At 38.5% G+C, this 18,228-nt stretch overlaps 1 protein-coding gene across 1 annotated transcript in view; it reads right to left on the bottom strand.

Annotated features, from left to right (window-relative positions):
* The window catches only part of tafa5l (TAFA chemokine like family member 5, like), a 72,309-nt gene that overhangs the window by 28,231 nt on the left and 25,850 nt on the right, over positions 1-18,228 (bottom strand). The window contains exons 3-4 of the mRNA XM_026927952.3: positions 16,024-16,173; positions 1,208-1,335 (exon numbers count right to left, since the gene is read on the bottom strand). Coding sequence (XP_026783753.1) covers positions 1,208-1,335; positions 16,024-16,173 — 278 coding nt within the window. The remainder of the gene's footprint in view (positions 1-1,207; positions 1,336-16,023; positions 16,174-18,228) is intronic.

The raw sequence follows: 18,228 nt of genomic DNA, 5'->3' as shown, positions 1-18,228 counted from the left end.
CAGAAATACACACACACACACACACACACTCCAAGTCCTTTGGGATACAGCACAATTGAAGTGTAAGGACATGGATGGATAAATATAAAAAGGTGATGGCTAATGCAGTATATCAGGAGAATGATTAAAAACATAAATTCCATAATTAGCCCTTAGTTCCATTCTGTACAATTATTACTATAACAGCAAAAACAATAATAAAAACAAAAAGATGAACCCCTTTTAACATATACAGTGGGGTCCAAATGTCTGAGAGCCCTAGTGAAAATGCTTCTATTTTGCATTCTTTTCTAATTTAATACCAAATATTTCATCACAAATTATATTATCAACACCAACTTGAGTGAAAAGTAGAATCTTATTAGTAGAAATATTTACACACATTTCAGAATTTCTGATTGACAGTGTGCACTCGAGCTGACGTGACTCCACAAGTTTGTGTTAGACCATGTTAGATCAACTCCATAGGCATATCGCCTGAACACATATCTCTTCCACTGAAGCACGACTCAAGAAACAAATCTTTGTTTCCAGGTTTAAACTGAAATCTCAGATTTTTGACTTGGTCTCAGACTTTTAGACCCCAAGGTATATCAATGAGATGATTAATTTTTAAGCTGAAAATGACAAGGTGAAATAATAATAATACTAATAAAAAAAAAACTGGTTTATTTGAATTTGAATTTTAATTGCTGTCCCATTCCTTCCACCTTCAAGTTACAAGATTCTCACTTGTACATGTACACATCTACCATCAGGTAAACACTGTTTATTTTGCCTTTTATTTCTAGTTAAGAGCTTTTAAATCATTCTAAGGATATCTAAATACTTTATTTACTCTTATTTTTGTACAAAGTCCCTTCAAAATGAGCAGAAAACAATTCTGATACACACATCACAATACAGCAAAAAGAGAATTAATAACTGTGGGGGTGGGGGGCAATCATTTCTGGAGTCACTCTATGTATTCTAATTTTTCACCTTATTTCTTTTAATTTTGTATTCTTTTTAATTCCTTTTCTTTTGTTCTTTAATTCCTTTTATCATTTTATTACTATTATTACATGCTTTTGTATGTTCTATGGTGTATCTGTATAGTTCCACTGTAAAGTTCTGCTCACATACTGTATATCTGTCACTGAATTCATTTTCATGTTTAAGTGACACAACATCCTAATCATGGCAGTGAAATCTCATGTGGTCTTACCGTGACGGTTTTTATTCGTCCTCCTCCCTTGGTGCAGGTCCAGCCAGAGTGATTGAACAGCAGGCCGCAGATTTCTCCCTCTGAACACGGGGTCATCTCACACCACTGTCTGCTCTTCACTATCCGTGCTGCGCACACAAACACAAAAGGTCAAGTCTCGTAGGCCTTCTCCGTGTTCTTGCCTCTGACAGAATGACACAAGATGTGTGCGACATACGGAGATACAACAAAAGGCATGGTAGCTATGCTGTATTGCTGTCGAAACTAGTGGAGGCTCAGCAGGTAAAGGAAAACTCCACTCTCAAATATAATAAATATATTATGTAATAAAAATATATTGAAATATCTGTGATGTGTTTAGTGATTCTGGTGCTCATATGTTAGCTGACACTGTATTTTCGTAATTCCCGTGAGAAGTTAGCGGTTCTGCTCTGCACCTGACGTCACAGGAGGACATTACTAGTGCAGCTACAGTGGTGTTTAATAGGAAAAAAATTTTAAATGATCTTAAGCATAAGGGATAACAGCCAGGTTTTGCTGTTAGCTCCTAAAAACAAAAGCTCTGAGTTTTCCATCGATGTTCAATGTGACATTAATGAAAAAGTCAACATAGAAATAGTGGAGATGTTGGTGCAAATGTTGGACTCCAAGTTCCAGAATGCAATGCAGCTCCATGAAGCAGCTGAGTTACAGCAGAGACTCAGCTTGGCTAGTTAGTGATCTACTAGATGACGAGCTCAACGGCACCGATGGCGTATTAGCATGAAAGTTGAAGCTTTGGATGCTGATGTATAGATAAGAACAGAGAGCAGAACAGAGTAGAGGACTAAAGCACTGCTGCACTGCTCTTTTTAGATAGCGATGATGCTATCAGCAGGTAATCGAACAGCATTGTGGGTAATGTAGCACATGGCAATGACCATCCAACACTCACATCTTACAGGTGTATGGATGCAGCATTCAGCCCTTTAATAAACAACACAAACAGGCCTGATCATAATTAAATATAATCAGCTCCAGAATTATTGGCACCCTTGGTAAAGATGAGAAAAATGGGCATGAAAAAATGGCTTTGTAGTTAATTATTTTAAGCCTGCACTGAAAATGAGAGAAATCTAACCTTTAATTGAAGTACACAAAACTGTGTGTCAAAGTGGCACCCCTGTACTTTGTGCAGTCTCCCTTTCTCAACATAACAGCACTGAGTCTTCTCCTATAAAGCTGGATGAGAATTAAGAGTCAGGAATCTGAGACACTCTTCAATACAGGGTCTATCCAAACCTCCAGGCTCCCTGACCCTCTTTTGTGGACTCTGTTCTTCAGCTCACCCCACATGTTTTAAATGAGGATTATATCAAGGGATTATGATAGGCAAAGTCAAAAGCTTGATTCTGTGGTCACTGAGGCATTTTTGTGTGGATTTGGTGGATTTGATCATTGTCCTGCTGGAAGATTCAACCATGAGCCAGTTGAAAACTGTTTGGCAGAGGCAGACAGATTTTCATTTAAAATCTCCTGGCACTTCAGGGAGTTCACAATGCCATCTATTCTAACAAGATTCCCATGGCCTTTGAAAGAAAAACAGTTCCACATCATCACAGATTCTCCACCGTACTTAATAGTGGGGCTTAGGTTCTTTTCTGTATAACCAACAGAAAACCCAACTCGAGGGTTTGTTGCCAAAATGCTTTATATTGGTCTCGTCTGATCGGAACCTGGTCCCAGCTGATGCTCCAGTAGCCTCTAGATGTGCATAATGCTTAAATGAAATTAAAGGCTTTTCTTCTGGCATGTTTTCCAGATGGTTTGTTGGCTTTGAGGTGGCACTTAATTGTAGATTTGGAGAATTGGTGATTCTGCAAATCTCCAACTGTGATCCTTTAAAAAAAAATTCTGGCCTATTTAACCATTCTCCTTGTTGTGTGTTTGGGGACAAAATACACTTGCGTTCTCTTCCAGGAAAGTTCATTACTACTCCAGTTTTTTTGAATCTCTTAATTATTGTCCTAACAGTGGACATGGTCATTTTCAGGTATGTAGCTATTTTTATATACAAGTCAACAAACTTGTGTCATTTCAGTTTGTGTGTTACTTGTTTTTCCTCGATATTGCACTGAATAACCATTTCCTTTTCATAAAAAAATAAATACAAGTTATATACAGCCTCTGGTACTGACTTTCCTTTGTCCCACCTGATTCCAGATTTCACAGTTTAGTCCTTACCTCAATTCCCTCCTCATGGTTCCAAATGATCATGCATTTAGGCTCTTTTTCACAGCCTCTTTTTTAAAGAAGAGACAGTGTCACTTCTAGAAATCATGTAATCCAGGCATTTAAACTCTAACAGCAAGATGAAATAATATGAAGGGCTGCAAGAGACCATTGAGAATCTTTTACTCGATAATGGGTCTCTTTTGTAGGCTTATAATATGTTCTTTAAGAGACCACTCCAAAGCGCAGCTCTCCACTGTGAACAGTTATCCACCGCATTCGTGATCTGCATTCATGATCTACAGTGATGAACGTTTACATCGTAAAGATTTAACAAGTCATCACAAAGCTACTCCTAACGTCTGCAGAGGTTTTTGTACGCTTTTCAAAAAGAGCTTTACAAGCCGTCTATTGATCTCAAACGCTGTACGCCCTTTCATCCATGGTTGTCATGACTATGAGCGTGATCTCGCTGTCACAAACACTTTTGTTTTGTTTAGTAAGCAGGGAAGCTGAAATGAAGCAGTGTGTTTTTAAACCAACGCAGAACAAAGCTGTAGGAGCAGGCCAAGCTCAGCAGACCCACGGGAAAGAAGAGCTATCAGATGCAGCCTGCCTCAAATAAACAACCTTTTCTCAGAGGGACAGTAAACAAAAAAAGCACAAATACAACTGCTCTGTAATGAAAGAAAACAAAGCAAAGCAAAACAAGCCAATGTTATTTAACATTCATTTATACCACCGCACTCAATTCCGATTGGTCAGAGGGCGATAATTTCCTGTAACAGCATGCCTAAGACAGTAATTTGGCTGCAAAGCAAATGACAGGTTTATGTTCATTTGCTCATTAGGATACATTATTCATTCTACAGTAACAACTATCACACGGATTGTATTGCACATGCTCCACCTAAGCTAATTTTAACAGTTGAGTAATTGTTGAGAAGGTGAAATTTTCTGTGAGGAGATGTTTATTAAGCATTTTTGGAAGGAGTCTCTCATTTCAGTGTGTTGTAACAATCAGAGATGAACTGTAACTTTAAGCTTTTTAAAATGGGACGTCTTCAAGACAGAGGACTTTCTTGGTAGTTTTTTGGTAACATAAAAAGCTAATGTTTTTCTTGTCATATTAACTTCAAGAGACAGAAAAAAGAAATGCTGTTGAGAGAACAACAGTTTATATCTATTATAGCATAAGTGATACTATAAATGAATATAATTACAATGTGTCATTCTTTAATCCATTTTAAAAAATGCTGATAGAAGAGGAGAAGAACACCCGGGGCATGCTGTTGTAGGAAAGTAGTCAACAATCCGATGGTGTGATTCGCAGAAGGCCACTATTTTCCAATAAAACCACGTTAAGAGGTTGGTGAGTTTCATCTTTTACTTAATGAATTCATAGACATGACTGTGTTCAGACCGTGAAGAGGTTCTCTGTGGTAAAGAAGTGTTTGTGGTCATGAATAAGTAGCAGCTTTTGCTGAAACTACAATAAAATTAATGCTGTCAAATTAACTCAGAGTTAAGAATCCATACTCTAGTGGATTGAATTTAACACTGTAGAACTTTTTATTGTAGGATACAGTGAACTGCCAAGGCCACACACCTGCACTGATAAGTTTATCCCTACTCAGCTACCTGATTCTCAAATTCATCAGCTCATTATCAAGCCCCTGGGGTGAATTCGGTGTACTGGAAAACAGGAAGGAACTAAGGGACCACTATCAATTTTGGCAGTGTAATTTGGCTGAGGCTTACGCTGCATTTGTGACCAAGTGGGAACTGGGAAAAATCCAATTTGAGTAATTCTCACTCAGAAAGTTTCTCAATTTCTCAGAGTTGCAAATCCTTGGTAGCTCATTGGTTAAGATGTTAGACTACTAAGTGGAAGATTGTGATTTCAAATCCCAGCACCGGCAAGCTGCCACTGCTGTGCCCTTAACCCTCAACTGCTCAGTCGTATAAATGAGATAAGGACGTCTGCCAAATGCTGTAAATGTTATATTAATATGGCAGCACCATAAGTGTAACATATGAAATAGTAGCATTTTGCATCTTTTACGCAAAGCTTCACAAATTTCTATTGGTGAATGATATTCTTTAAGATCAACAAATACAAGAAGATAGTTGCATAGCTGTTTTGTGGATTATTTTTGATCAAACTGAGGACTCAGTTTTTTTTCAATCATATTAATGCTGAATTACCAAAGCCAACATCCTGCATTGGCTTTTAAAATGAATGAATCATTAACCAAACAACACTTTTTGGTGCTTTCCAAAGCTGCTTGTTATCCACACACAAGCTAACCAGGCATTGGCTTACTGTGAGTATACATTTTTAATGACCTCTAACAGCTGAGGTTGTGTGGACTGTGTTTGCGGTGGGAGGAGGAATCCTAGAGTTCCCAGTTGTCATGAAGACAACATTAATATGAAACCAAGGCCACATGGCCTCTGATTTGCAGTATGGACCAAGAGTCAGAAGTTGCAAGAAGTGGCAAGAAACCAGAATTGATAGATATAGTGTGTAATTTTTAAGCCTGTTTTATGCTCCTTCTGCAGCCTTCCAAAGGTCAGGGCAAAGAACGCGCACAATCTGGGAAACCCTTATGCCCTTACGATCTGTTCAGCCAGTAGTGATGTATAGGGTAGGCATTTTCATCTATTACTACTAATATGTATTCACTACCCCATTCTCCTTTGTTTGATGGACAGTCTGCAAACAGCTAGGAGTGTTCCAGGTTTGTATAAGTTCACTTCAGAAGGTTTTTGAACCTTCCCTTGCGATCTCACCTCCCTTGGGGTCTCACCTAGGCAATCTGCTTTTGGGAAAATATGCAGAAATAATTGTATGTTTAGCTTTTTCATAATAAATGTAAGCTTTCTAAATAAACTGAGAAATGTATGCAAAAGACGCTTGTAAGTATATAGAATAGACCTAAGCATGGTTCTCTAAGCATGGTTTAAATACCACTGCTTTAGAAAGTATGAAATCTTTGGGAAGTGTCATTCAAAGTACATTTTATTCATTTCTTTTAGTTCAAGACTGGGCTTGTATGGGCCATCCATGGAAAACTTGGCATAAATTAAACTTAGCCTTGGAGGAATCTATACAGTAAAAGCCTGCTCTCCACTGGATATCATTTTTTAGTCTAATTTGTGTCTGGGGAAAGCATCCTGGTGTCGTGCTGCTTCATTTATTCTGAAAACAGAGAGAAATAGAAAGAGAGAGAGAGAAAGAGATAGAGAGAGCAGGCCAGAGACCTCCAGCCTTAATCTTCTCCACCCCAAACTCCATCAGCACAAACGTCATTTCTGCTGAGCTCCAGCTGAATCCAAAGCACAGCAACACTGGGAAATCCATGGCCAAATGAAGACAGATGGTAGCGTCTCTGCCATTTCAGACAGTTAGCATGAGCTTCCCTGGACACCTGCCCAAACTAGATACACTCTTACTGCTTCTGCCTGCATTTCAAACAAGATATTTATGACCAAAGAGACACAATTATCTCCCATCTTCTGCTTTAAATACATTTTAGCTCTAAAATTACACTCCCCAAGCAGAGTCTCAGCAGTCTACATTTTCCTGTATTTAGGTCTGTTTCAGAGATGATGTATATATTCGATCAACCTAATTAGTTCATTGTACAGAATATGCCTTGAATATGTTTATTACCAAAATACATCTCCTTCTAGGCCTCCCAGGGAGTGCAGATCAGTGGTTTAAAGCCAGTGTAGATGGCAGTGGATATTTCTGGATACTTTAGGCCTAATTTACCTTTAAAACATGCAAATCTCTTTGGCTGGAATAAATACAAATGCTCAGTCAGAGACCGTACAGCATGTTATTGGAATCAGCAGCAGCTACCACTAGCGTTTGTCACGACAACATTTTGTTTATCCTTCATTTGTAGTGACAGACACATTTATATTTCTTACATATGGAACTTTATATCTGCTGTTGCAAGAATTTCTTAACAGACATGCCAAATGATAGAGTATGTGTTAGCATTGTCAACCTTTGGTATTTAGGATGATAAAAACATCTACATGAATAACAGGGATGAAGGAAAAATCAAGCAGAGCCTGTCTGTGGACACAACAACACACCCTTATGAAATAGCCGTGAAGGCAAGAAACAAACATCAAATCTGTCATATAGCAGAAATATCATAAAGCCTACCAGGTTAGCTCATGTCAGCTAGGCTAGCTTTAGCAATGAATGCTGTAAACATTTATGAATGTGACTTGAATATTTTCTCATAAATCATGTTCAGGTTATATCGTGTTAGCTAGCTGACTATGTTTACCAGCAAAGATTGTAAACATTCATTATGAGTTAAAAGTCCTCTCAGAAATTCTGTCAGGTTAGCTCATGTTTAGCCTAGCTGACTATGTTTACCGGTGAGGATTCTAAACATTTCTGAATAGGAGTTAAAAATCCTCTTAGAAATCCTGTCAGGTTAGCTCATGTTAGCTAGCTGGCTATGTTTACCAGTGATGATTATGAACATTTATTAGGAGTTAAACGTTTTCTCAGAAATCCTGTTGGGTTAGTGCATTCTAGCTAGCTGACTAGCTTTAATCAGTGAAGATTATGAACCTTTTACTTAAAAATCCTTTCAGAATCCTGTAAGTTCATCTTATGTTAGCCAGCTGGCAAGCCATAGCAAAGAATATTATGAACATTCAAAATGAGTTAAAATTATCTCAAAAAACCTGTCCGGTCAGCTCTTGCTACCTAGCTGGCTAGTTAGGGCAGTGATGATTATGAGCATTAATATGGAGTCAAAAATTTGATTTGGCACAGTTTTATGCCAGATGCCCTTCTTGACGCAACCCTCCCCAATTTTATCAGGGCTTGGGACCGGCTTTGAGAGCACACTGTTGCACACAACCCCAGTGGCTGGGGTCGGTTCCCTGGCTGGGAATCGTACCCGGGCTACAGTGGTGAGAGCCTAACCACTAGTCCTCTAGGGACCCCATTGAACTCAGGTTTATAAGTTTTCAAAAATTAAACTTTAAGTACTCCATTATTTTGACTTTGAGTTGAAAGAAAGATTATCTTCAAGTTGAGTTTACACTGAAGGGGTCTTTGATTAGTTAAAGGTCCTTAGCTTCCTAAAGGGGGTTTATGTGGAACCCTCTCTGATAGAGAAACTACATAGTTAAAGTTCCCTCAGAGAGAAAGGGTTCTAGATTCATTTCACTGATTTTTTTTTTGTATAACCACAATGCGTACATGTTGCATTTGAAATTTAGCAGTCTATTTCTTGTGTTTATTAAAAACAAAATAACCTCTTAACCGGGTTTAAAAAATTTTAATTATTTGTATTTGGAAATTAGCTGATTTTATTAGAAAATACTGCAGCAGGTACAAACAAATAACTATGGTATGGGTTGGGATCAGAATATTTGCAGTGAGTGGTCATAATCATAGTTTTTGTGGGAGAGGTGGGTGCATGATTTAAAAAAAAGGCACCATGTAGGTTTAAAAAAAAAGGCACCATGCACCATGTGCATGATTTAAAAAAAAAGGCACCATGTAGGTTTAATGACTAATATATATATATATATATATATATATATATATATATATATATTAGTCATTAAACCTACATGGTGCCTATACTGTACAGAGAGATTTATTCAGTTCATTTTGCATTAGTTTAGGGCAGGTGAGAAGATGTTTATACAGACATACTATGCATGTCTGAGCACCATGCAGGCTGCCTCATGGGAAGCCACAAGCCTCTGGCATCGTTAACTGCTTGTAGGTGGTAGATATGTCCCTGTTTAAGGAATTCTCCCAGTTCGGTGCTTACTGTATATAGGGCAGGCAAACAAAAAGTCCCTACATACATTCAGGGATGCAGGAACAGCAGTACAAAAGCTCCAGAGAGGAGAGCGGGCCACCCACTGATACATTGCCAGAGCAATATGCATTTCCGTGGAACACGGATAAGATCTCAGGAGGCTGCAGAGGGATGTGACTCATCACTGTGCTGACACACGACTGCTCAGTGTTTCCTTGCTTCCCAGTGGCTGCTTAAATGCAGCACATGAGCCATCTTTCTCCCTCTCTCTGATCTGAAAACCCCCTACAGCTGAGAATCCTGTCCCCCTAAATCCTGAGACCCAGCCTGCCATCTGTCCCTTGGCACCACCTGCTAAGCCCTTACCTAAAAACTCTCATGCGCACAGGAAATGAGGGAAAAAATAGATGAATGGATAGATGGATGAGCAGACACAAGCAGCTAAACAGACGGACAAATTGCATAGACAGAATTAGTTTTTTCCTTATTGGTACACTGCAGAACAATTGTGTGTGTGTGTGTGTTGTAAAAAGTAGACTGCATGAGCAACAGGCCTTAATGGCCTTCCACTAATGAAGCATGAACACAGCAGCGAAAGCCAATAAAAACCAATTTCCCCCAGCTGTAATTATACCAGTCTCTTAGTTAATTACGCTGGTCTTGGCGTCACAAAAAGACGCTAACGTCCTTAGCAAGGAGTTTAAAGGAGCTGCATTATTGAAACAGTACACTTGTCTAACTGAGCACAGGATCACACACTCGGAGAGGAAGAGAGATTGAGAGAGGCCAAGAGAGGCTGTGTGTCTCAAATTCTTCCATAGTGAACCAGCCACTTACAGCACAAGTTGAAATTCAATAAAATACTATGGATTATTAATACCTAGGTAATGTAGTAGAACTAAAATGAAGTGTGGCACGCTGGAGACTTTAGCTCTTAATGGTAGCAGCATGCTTTATTTAGTGGGCGGAGACATCAGAGGATGCTGCATTTTCAAATATTTGATGCCGATGCACCAAGAGAGGATGCCTGTATGCCACTAAATCTAGGTATTAGCACCTGCTTCATAAAATTACAGGAACAAATTTAAATTAAATTCTCAAACTGTACCAGGAACTAGAATTTGAATCCAAAAAGGTTATCTAAGGCACACTTCCAGGTTAGATTGTTAAAAAGCCTTTATTTAAATGGCTATTTCTTAAAAAAAAAAAAAAAGAGGGAACAATGGGCTGCGAACCTATGCGTTTCAGCAGAAATAACTTCTCCAGGGTACAACCCCAACAAACACAAAACTGCCTCCAATACATTATCTAGAATTTTAATGTACAGTTTTTCTCGAAATAATAATAATAATAATAATAATAATAATAAATACTACAAAAAGGTTGTCTTTCTCCTTTGCCTGTTTTTCATCATTTCTGGTTCATTTTAGGGCTAAATTTAATGAACGATCTTGAACGACCCAGATGTGTATCAGCAATTACTGGGTAGCTGGTAGTGAGAAGGGTAGATTAAAGATTGCCGTTAGTGCCTGATGTAGTGCTAATATGGATCATTACATGCTTTTTAAAAATAGTAAAAGAGGCGATGTGGCAGCTGCAAAAATCTGCAGGATTTTCCCAGTGCTGCAATTTAAGAATATTTTAATAAACCAAAATTTATTTCTACATATGTTGAAAATGGAATAATGTTCCAGAGTACACAACAGAGTAAACAAGTAGAAGCATTTAAACATGAGTCAATATATATTTTTTATTATAATTTAATGAAGAAAAAAAAAAAGAATTAATTTCCTGTTTTAGTATGCCAATTTTCACAGTAGTTGACACACAATAAAACAAGAACACAAACCCATAGTCATATTGTAGTCAGCATCTCGTTTCTGGACAAAATGAAAACCACACATATGTATATATTTGCTTTCAGCATTAATGATGAGTTTAGCAGCTACTCTGCTGCGTTTCAAAGAGCAGCTCCAGCAAATTTCATGAAAAACGATATGAGATCTCTCTCTGATGACCTGTATGTGACACCTAATACTTGATGTGATGCCAATGCCTGATCCTGACACATGGCTCCTAGCGTGGTTCCGTTCATCCTCCAGACCTGACGGATTCATCCTCATGCTCTACGTCTGCTTGGAGCTTCTGCACTTGTGACTCACTTTATCCTGCATTGAAAACCGGTTCTTCTCTGGATAGTCTCACCTGGATACTGTAGACTTGTACTTAAGCACCTATAATGCTCATACTGAACATCCCTTCAGCACGCTTAGTACACTTTGACTTTATAGAATACAGTTGTAGATGAGTAATCATTCATATTCACACTCTCTGGTGGCACCTGAAAGAGGATGTGTTCCCCTTTGAGTCTGGTTCCTCTAGATATTTCTTCCTCATGTCATCTCAGGGAGTTTTTCTTCGCCACTCTCATCTCTGGCTTGCTCATTAAGGACCTAAATCCACATCTGGATTTCCGTAAAGCTGCTTTGTGACAGTGTACACTGTTAAAAGTGCAATATAAATAAATCCGAATTAAACTGAGAGAGTCTGTGTTACAGAACAGTCAGAGACCTTCCTCTATTTGTAGAGGATGCAAACACAACAGGCTTTATAAAGTCATGATCAGCTCCCGCGAATTATTAGAAGTAACGCAATATTTTGAGCACGTCCCAATACACCACAGATACAAAATGCCTGTTTTGTTTTTTAAAATAAGCAGTTGTTTCTATGAAGGTTTCTATGAACTGGTACATTCAATGTCAATTCTTGGAGTTATTTATTTATTTTTTTTCTTTTTAGGTCATAATTCAAATTGAGTTTCTACCCTACAAAAAATCCAAGTACTACTCAGTCAAATACATAGTGTATAGTGGAAAAATATTGTGCATAGATTGATTTGAGAAAGTGAAAAAAAAAGACATACAGAAAGAGACCTGAGCAGTCAAAAAGGCCAGAAGAAAAGGCCAGGCCTCTGCTGGAACCTATAATTTCTCATCATTAGAATCTTTTATACAAAGCTGACATCCAATTATGTTTGGCTGCGCTGACATCAAAAATATTATTATAGTCTTTTCGCTAAATGACTAAACATAATTTCACAGCAGTCCATTTCCTAACCCATTTCCTTTCTGAATATGTTTTTATTTACTGAGCATCAACTAATGCATTCAATAAAATGAAAAGGTCTAGGGAGTAATAAATGGTAGAAAATGATAGTGACTCAGTATGTTGGTATTAATGGTTACAGATTCCTTCCGAGTACAGCTACAAATCACAAGAAAAAGAATGTGTCTAGAGCACTAAAAGCAGCATGGTTATATGGAGATATGGATCAGGGTTTGGGAAACTGAGCTCTCAATGTTCCTTGCTATTTGTTAGACGTCAGGATGAAACCTCAGCTCCTGTCTGGATTTCTGCAAATCCGTCTGGAGGGCCTACAATTTCAGAGACTCCACTAGAGTGGAATCAGATTTTCAAGTACTGACAGCATCTAAATTCTGGCTCTTGCTCTGTACAGTTGCATAATCATCACTCAGATTTTCCCCTCTGACCGGTGAGGCTATTAGCAAACACATTTGTGGCCCAGTGATGTTGGCAATATTAGCTCCATCCTAGCCAGTAAGTCATTTGCACTGAATTATGAACAAAGCTCCTACTCTGAAACAGAGCTGCTATTGCCTACAAATTGATACTACAATTCAAGCTACTACAGAGAAGCTTCCGAATCCCGATTGCCTCGATTTTTTGCAGATATTTGATCTGAACAGCACAAAATTCTGTCTTCATTTTTACTTTGTGAGTCATGATATGCAAAATCATTTTTCCTAGGGATCTTGTGACTGTAGAATTAAGGCGACAAAGACAAACCTGTTTCTAATAAATAAGCTGATGAATGCATCATTGGATCACACTGCAGACTAAATTCAGCAGGTACGTGTGGTGCCTAATATACAGTGAATTTGCTGAGCAAAAAAAAAAGAATATTGGAAAAGTTCACCCTTTAGTGCCGTACTTTCAGATAGAAACATCTTTGAGTCCACATGCAAGCTAATTTACCTGGAGGGTCAGTGGAGGATTGCATCTTTCATATGTAATGAATAAAACATGACAGAGCATGCTATTACGGTCAAATGCAAAGTGAACCTGTGAGAGATTCAGAACACAATAAAACATTTACGGCTCATTAGCATATTACAGGCTTTTGTGATATACAATAACATACAGCATGTGCCAAATACTACAAGGAAAGAATGAAACACTTGGGGATGTGCTGGAAAATAATCAATGACAGGGTGGTTATATCTCTTTGTCTCTGTTGTTCTCTCTTGAAGTTAAAAAGATAAAAAAATAGCAATTTGTCATGTTGCCAGGAAACAAGAAATCACAAAGATCTCTCCTGAAGTTCCTAACTGTTACAAAGCACTGACTCTGGAGACTCGTTCCATAAATGTTAAATAAACATCTCCTTACAGAACACTTCACCATATCATCAACTGTTACTATAGAAACAATAATATATCATATAGAGCGTAGTAATATAAACCCATGCTTTGCCCTGTAGCTGGAACTATTGTCAGAGCTGCTGTTATAGAAAATCAATCAACACCTTTTGACCAATCAGATTTGAGAATTCAGTGCTGTGGTATAAGAGCAAAATAGCATGTGATTTCCATTTTGAGCATTCAGGCGATTTCTTCCAAGAATGCTAAATACAAATGTTAATGCAAAAATCTGCATTGAATCTGTTTGGAAATGTATAAGCATTAATCATAATGCATTAAGGATATGATATAATGGAACCACAGACCGAGCCCTGTCCACAATTAATAAAAGTGTAATTCCATGCTCTGATGAATCTGATCATTCTCAGGATCAGTGTGTTGAATGCAGTGCTTTATATAATTGAATGAATCACGGCATTCAAATGATGTCAAAATAGCTCATTTTATATTTGTACATTCGACAGATGCTTTTATCCACCATGACTTACAAACGAGACAGCGTCCAAACTAAGGACAGTGTTTTGCAATATGAGGCTCAAGGGCAGAACGTTGGCTTTTTGCTTCCAGGCAATCCAGGCACTAGTGTAGAACCTTAACCATGTCACTGCAGAGACTCACCAATGCATGTTTAATGTATTCCAGGGCATACTGCAATCTGTGTACTGAAAACCTCACAATACAGTGTTTTGTCCATGTTGTGCAGTCTGGCACTGGTTAACCTTCTAACTCTATAAGAAAATCCTTCACTGGTTGTAATACTTCCATTATTTTTTCACTAACTGCCAACATGTTTGCATGTCATGTTCCTGATTTCTCTTGTCAGTTACATGCTTAGCCAAACTGATTGGTTTAAATTCTGACTCTTCTGCCCACATTGGTTTAATTGACATGCTGACATTGCAATATAAATGAAAATTGACTTAGCATATTAGTTGGCAGTCATGACCCACTGTGGATAGAAATTTGTGTGTATTTAACATGATTGTCTTCTTTAAGTTGGTAAACAATCCTATAAGTCGGAATTCAATAGGCTAATGCTTGCACTAGGTATTTGCCTTTCCAGACACAGATTAAGACAAATCCTTTTAAAAAGCACTATTTGAATCTTCACTCGTAGTACTACAAGACTGGGAATGATTCGAACAAAAACACTAAGGGGAATAACATCTAGTTAAAAAAGGCATTAGTGCCAAACATATGATCATATGACCTGGTACTAAGAACTTCAGACTTTGCCAGTTTTTGTACAGCTAACAAAATGCTGCCAGTGTGTTTAATCATGTGCAATTAGCAGAATAGACTGCAAGCTAGCAGAACTCTGAGAGCAGTGTGGATCAAGAGTTTACTGGGGTTAATCCAAACGAATAATTAATATACAGAGTAGGAGTTATAAAATACTGAGAAAAGCCTAGGGGAAAAATGGGACCTGTGCTGTTAAACAGAATTCCTCAAATGTTCAAAGAACTGTTTACATTTCTTAGTTTTTTAAAGGAGCTCAATTAGGAACCCTCTCCGATAGGCAAACACTGTTATCAGGTTCTGCAAAGAAATATTACGAGGTCCCCCAGTATTGAGGAGAGGAAAGGAGAGGCATTAAGGGTTAAGCGTGTAGACTATGGAAGTGACTTTTGGAACACAAAACTTCAGGTGGAGGAACAAATAAGGAAGCTGGAAACAAGGAACAGGTGAAGCTAATTACAAAAGGTGTGAGTGGCAAACAAGAACAGGAAGTCTTTTGGTCTTGTGGAAAGCCAAAATGTTCCAAAATGGGAGTGTAAGATGTGGAATGCAAAAGGGGCCAAAACTGTTGGAGATGAGAATTCAAGAACCCAAGTATCTCAAAATAAAAATGCTATGCTGAAAGCGTGTAAATGTGTTGGCTAGGAAGCAAGGGTGATGCTAGCCAAAAATTCTAATATTATCTAGTAGCTAGGAGACTGTTTTTTAAAAGGTTCTAAGGAAACTGTGTTTTCCAGCTAGGTCCTCAGGGTGTTCATTTTGCTGCAGTTGTGCTTCATTGTTGCCTTTTGTCAACTCTTGGCACACCTGTACCTTGTATTCATTGTTTGTAACTGCTTGGTTTATTCCTCTTGGGATCTTAACATGGATCACGTGGAGGTCCCCAAAGAGTAGCTTGGGAACCACTGAACTAGAGAAACAGACAATGTGTCTCACAGGCTGCATTCATAGTTCTTCTGCATTATGTTTGCCTAGTCTTGTTTCTAAATTTGTGCTTAACTAAGTTGAGGGTTGCTAACAATAACCCCTTTGTATTGAGCCTTACCGTCCACGCATGCTGGTCGTGCCCGTGTGGTGCCTGCGATCTGGCCTCTCCGACAGGCACAGCGGGCCGTCTGTCTGGCGATGGTGCGCTTGGGCTGACTGCTGTCTCTGTTTAACATCACAATCTCACACGTGCCCACCGCCAACTGACCTGTATGACCGACACACAAATAAACTGGTTAGAAATGACTACAGGCAGTAAATAAATGAGTATTGCTTTTATTTGCTTTGCAAAATAACACTTTTATTCATTCTCGGTAATAATGAAATTCCTCCTTGGCTGTGCAAAACCAGACTGTTACCTCCTCAGGCATAAAAATGCAACACCAACACACAACACCATGGCAGCATGAAAATTTGGCCTGGCATTTTCTGAAATGCTGTAGAGACGAACACTGCAATATTTAATCAACGATATATTGTGCAGTCAAAATTCAGAGACACCTCAGGGTTGTTAGCGAAATACACAGTGACTCATGGTTCATAACGCAGGGGTCCCAGAAGCAATGAAAAAATCTAATGGGCAGCAATAAAATAAAATTGTTTGTTAGTTGTCCAACTATGATCTGTGACACAAAAAGGTCATTAAATACATGGTAGTACATGAATATCTCAAGCAAAGCTTGGACCATATGAGAAGCCCAGAGTTTCACATTCTTTGTTATGAGATCCTCCCAATTGAATACGTGACTCAAGCTGAATCACCACTTTTAACATATTTAACTTTTAGATTTGTTCAGTCATCTTTGACAGCATGGTGGTGCAGTGGGTAGCAGTGCCTGCCTTACAGCTCTAGAGTACCCAGTTTGATTCTGAGCTTGGGTTACTCTCTGAGTTTCACATGAGTCCTCATGGGTTTCCTCTGAGTTCTCTGGTTTCCTCCCACCTCCCAGAAACATACTGGTAGGTGGATTGGCTATGCTAAATTGCCCATAGGTGTGAATAAATTTGTGCGTGGTGCCCAGTGATGGACTGGCATCCCATCCAGTCTGTGATCCTACCTTGTACCTGGTGTTCCTGGGATAGGCTCAGCCCTATTTCAATCCTGACCAGAATAAAAGTTGTTGGAATCAGTGAATGAATGATTCTTGGGGCCAGAGTAGGTTTAACAGTTTTGTGCTGATGATCAGGATATTGTGATTTGAAACCACAGCAAAGTCAAAGAACCATGTTAAGGTCCTTAACCGTCAACTGCTCAACTTCATGCTTGAAGTCATTTTGGACTGAAGCATCTGCTAACAAGATGCTTGTACTTCTGGTTTGAATTGTAACATCACTTTCATAAGAAGGCTTTTTAAACTTTGCAAAGTGGAAGATCTGGAGTTGCACTGCTAATACGTTTCAACACACAGGTTGCACGAGAATCCTTAACTCACGGTTCCGTCAACTGCACAATGCAGAAACCAATTGCAAGAAATCACCGAACAGATCTTTGCAAACAGACCTGCATTTACAGACTTTCAAAGGTGTTTTTCCTTTAACAAATGGCTGTTTTTAGCATTCCTCTTGAGGTAACTCGTGCCCTGCTTCCTGCTCTCTTTGTTCTGTTGAGACACAGAAGACTGCTCTCGCTGACAGACCTAAATGCACGTCAGGGTATTTCTGACACTTCTTGTTTCTTAGCAGAACTGAAAATCAGGTATTCAAGTGACCACAAAGGCTCACACGCTTCACAGAGAAAGGGAGAGAAGATAGGTGAGATGGCATAAAATTTTACAATGCAATATCAATATCATAGATTTGAGTAGCAGCCAATCCCCCAATCTGATCCTTTAAAAGTGTGTGAGGATGCTCTGTTTGCTGTAATTTCCTTCACTGATTATGAGCTTTAAGGTTTATAATTCTTTAAAAGTGCTACTGAGAATAGCTGGAATGTTCATGGTTTTCAGAACAGTAACTATATGCAGAGTGCTCATTAAACAACAGGCTTGAATAGTATACAAAAATTATTCATAGATAAAAGTGCAAGTTTTGTGGTTGTCTGTTCAAACAAAGTAACGGCAAGCTTCGACGTTGCAGTTTTTTGTGTCATCTCATTGTACCTAGACTAAACATGTTAAGAAAATAGAATGAATAGCTCAAGCAAATAATTTGTGTAACTTCTTAAAAAACAACAAGAAACTTTGATTTAGAAAGAATAAAGCATTCCATGTCACTTCTGGAAATGCAATTAAACTAATAGCTTGTTTTTTGTCCTTTTCCGGCT

Source organism: Pangasianodon hypophthalmus, chromosome 8 (genome assembly GCF_027358585.1).
Source record: "Pangasianodon hypophthalmus isolate fPanHyp1 chromosome 8, fPanHyp1.pri, whole genome shotgun sequence".
Taxonomy (NCBI): Eukaryota; Metazoa; Chordata; class Actinopteri; order Siluriformes; family Pangasiidae; genus Pangasianodon; species Pangasianodon hypophthalmus.
The sequence above is the reverse complement of the archived record's forward strand: the minus strand, read 5'-3'. Positions and strand labels throughout refer to the sequence as shown.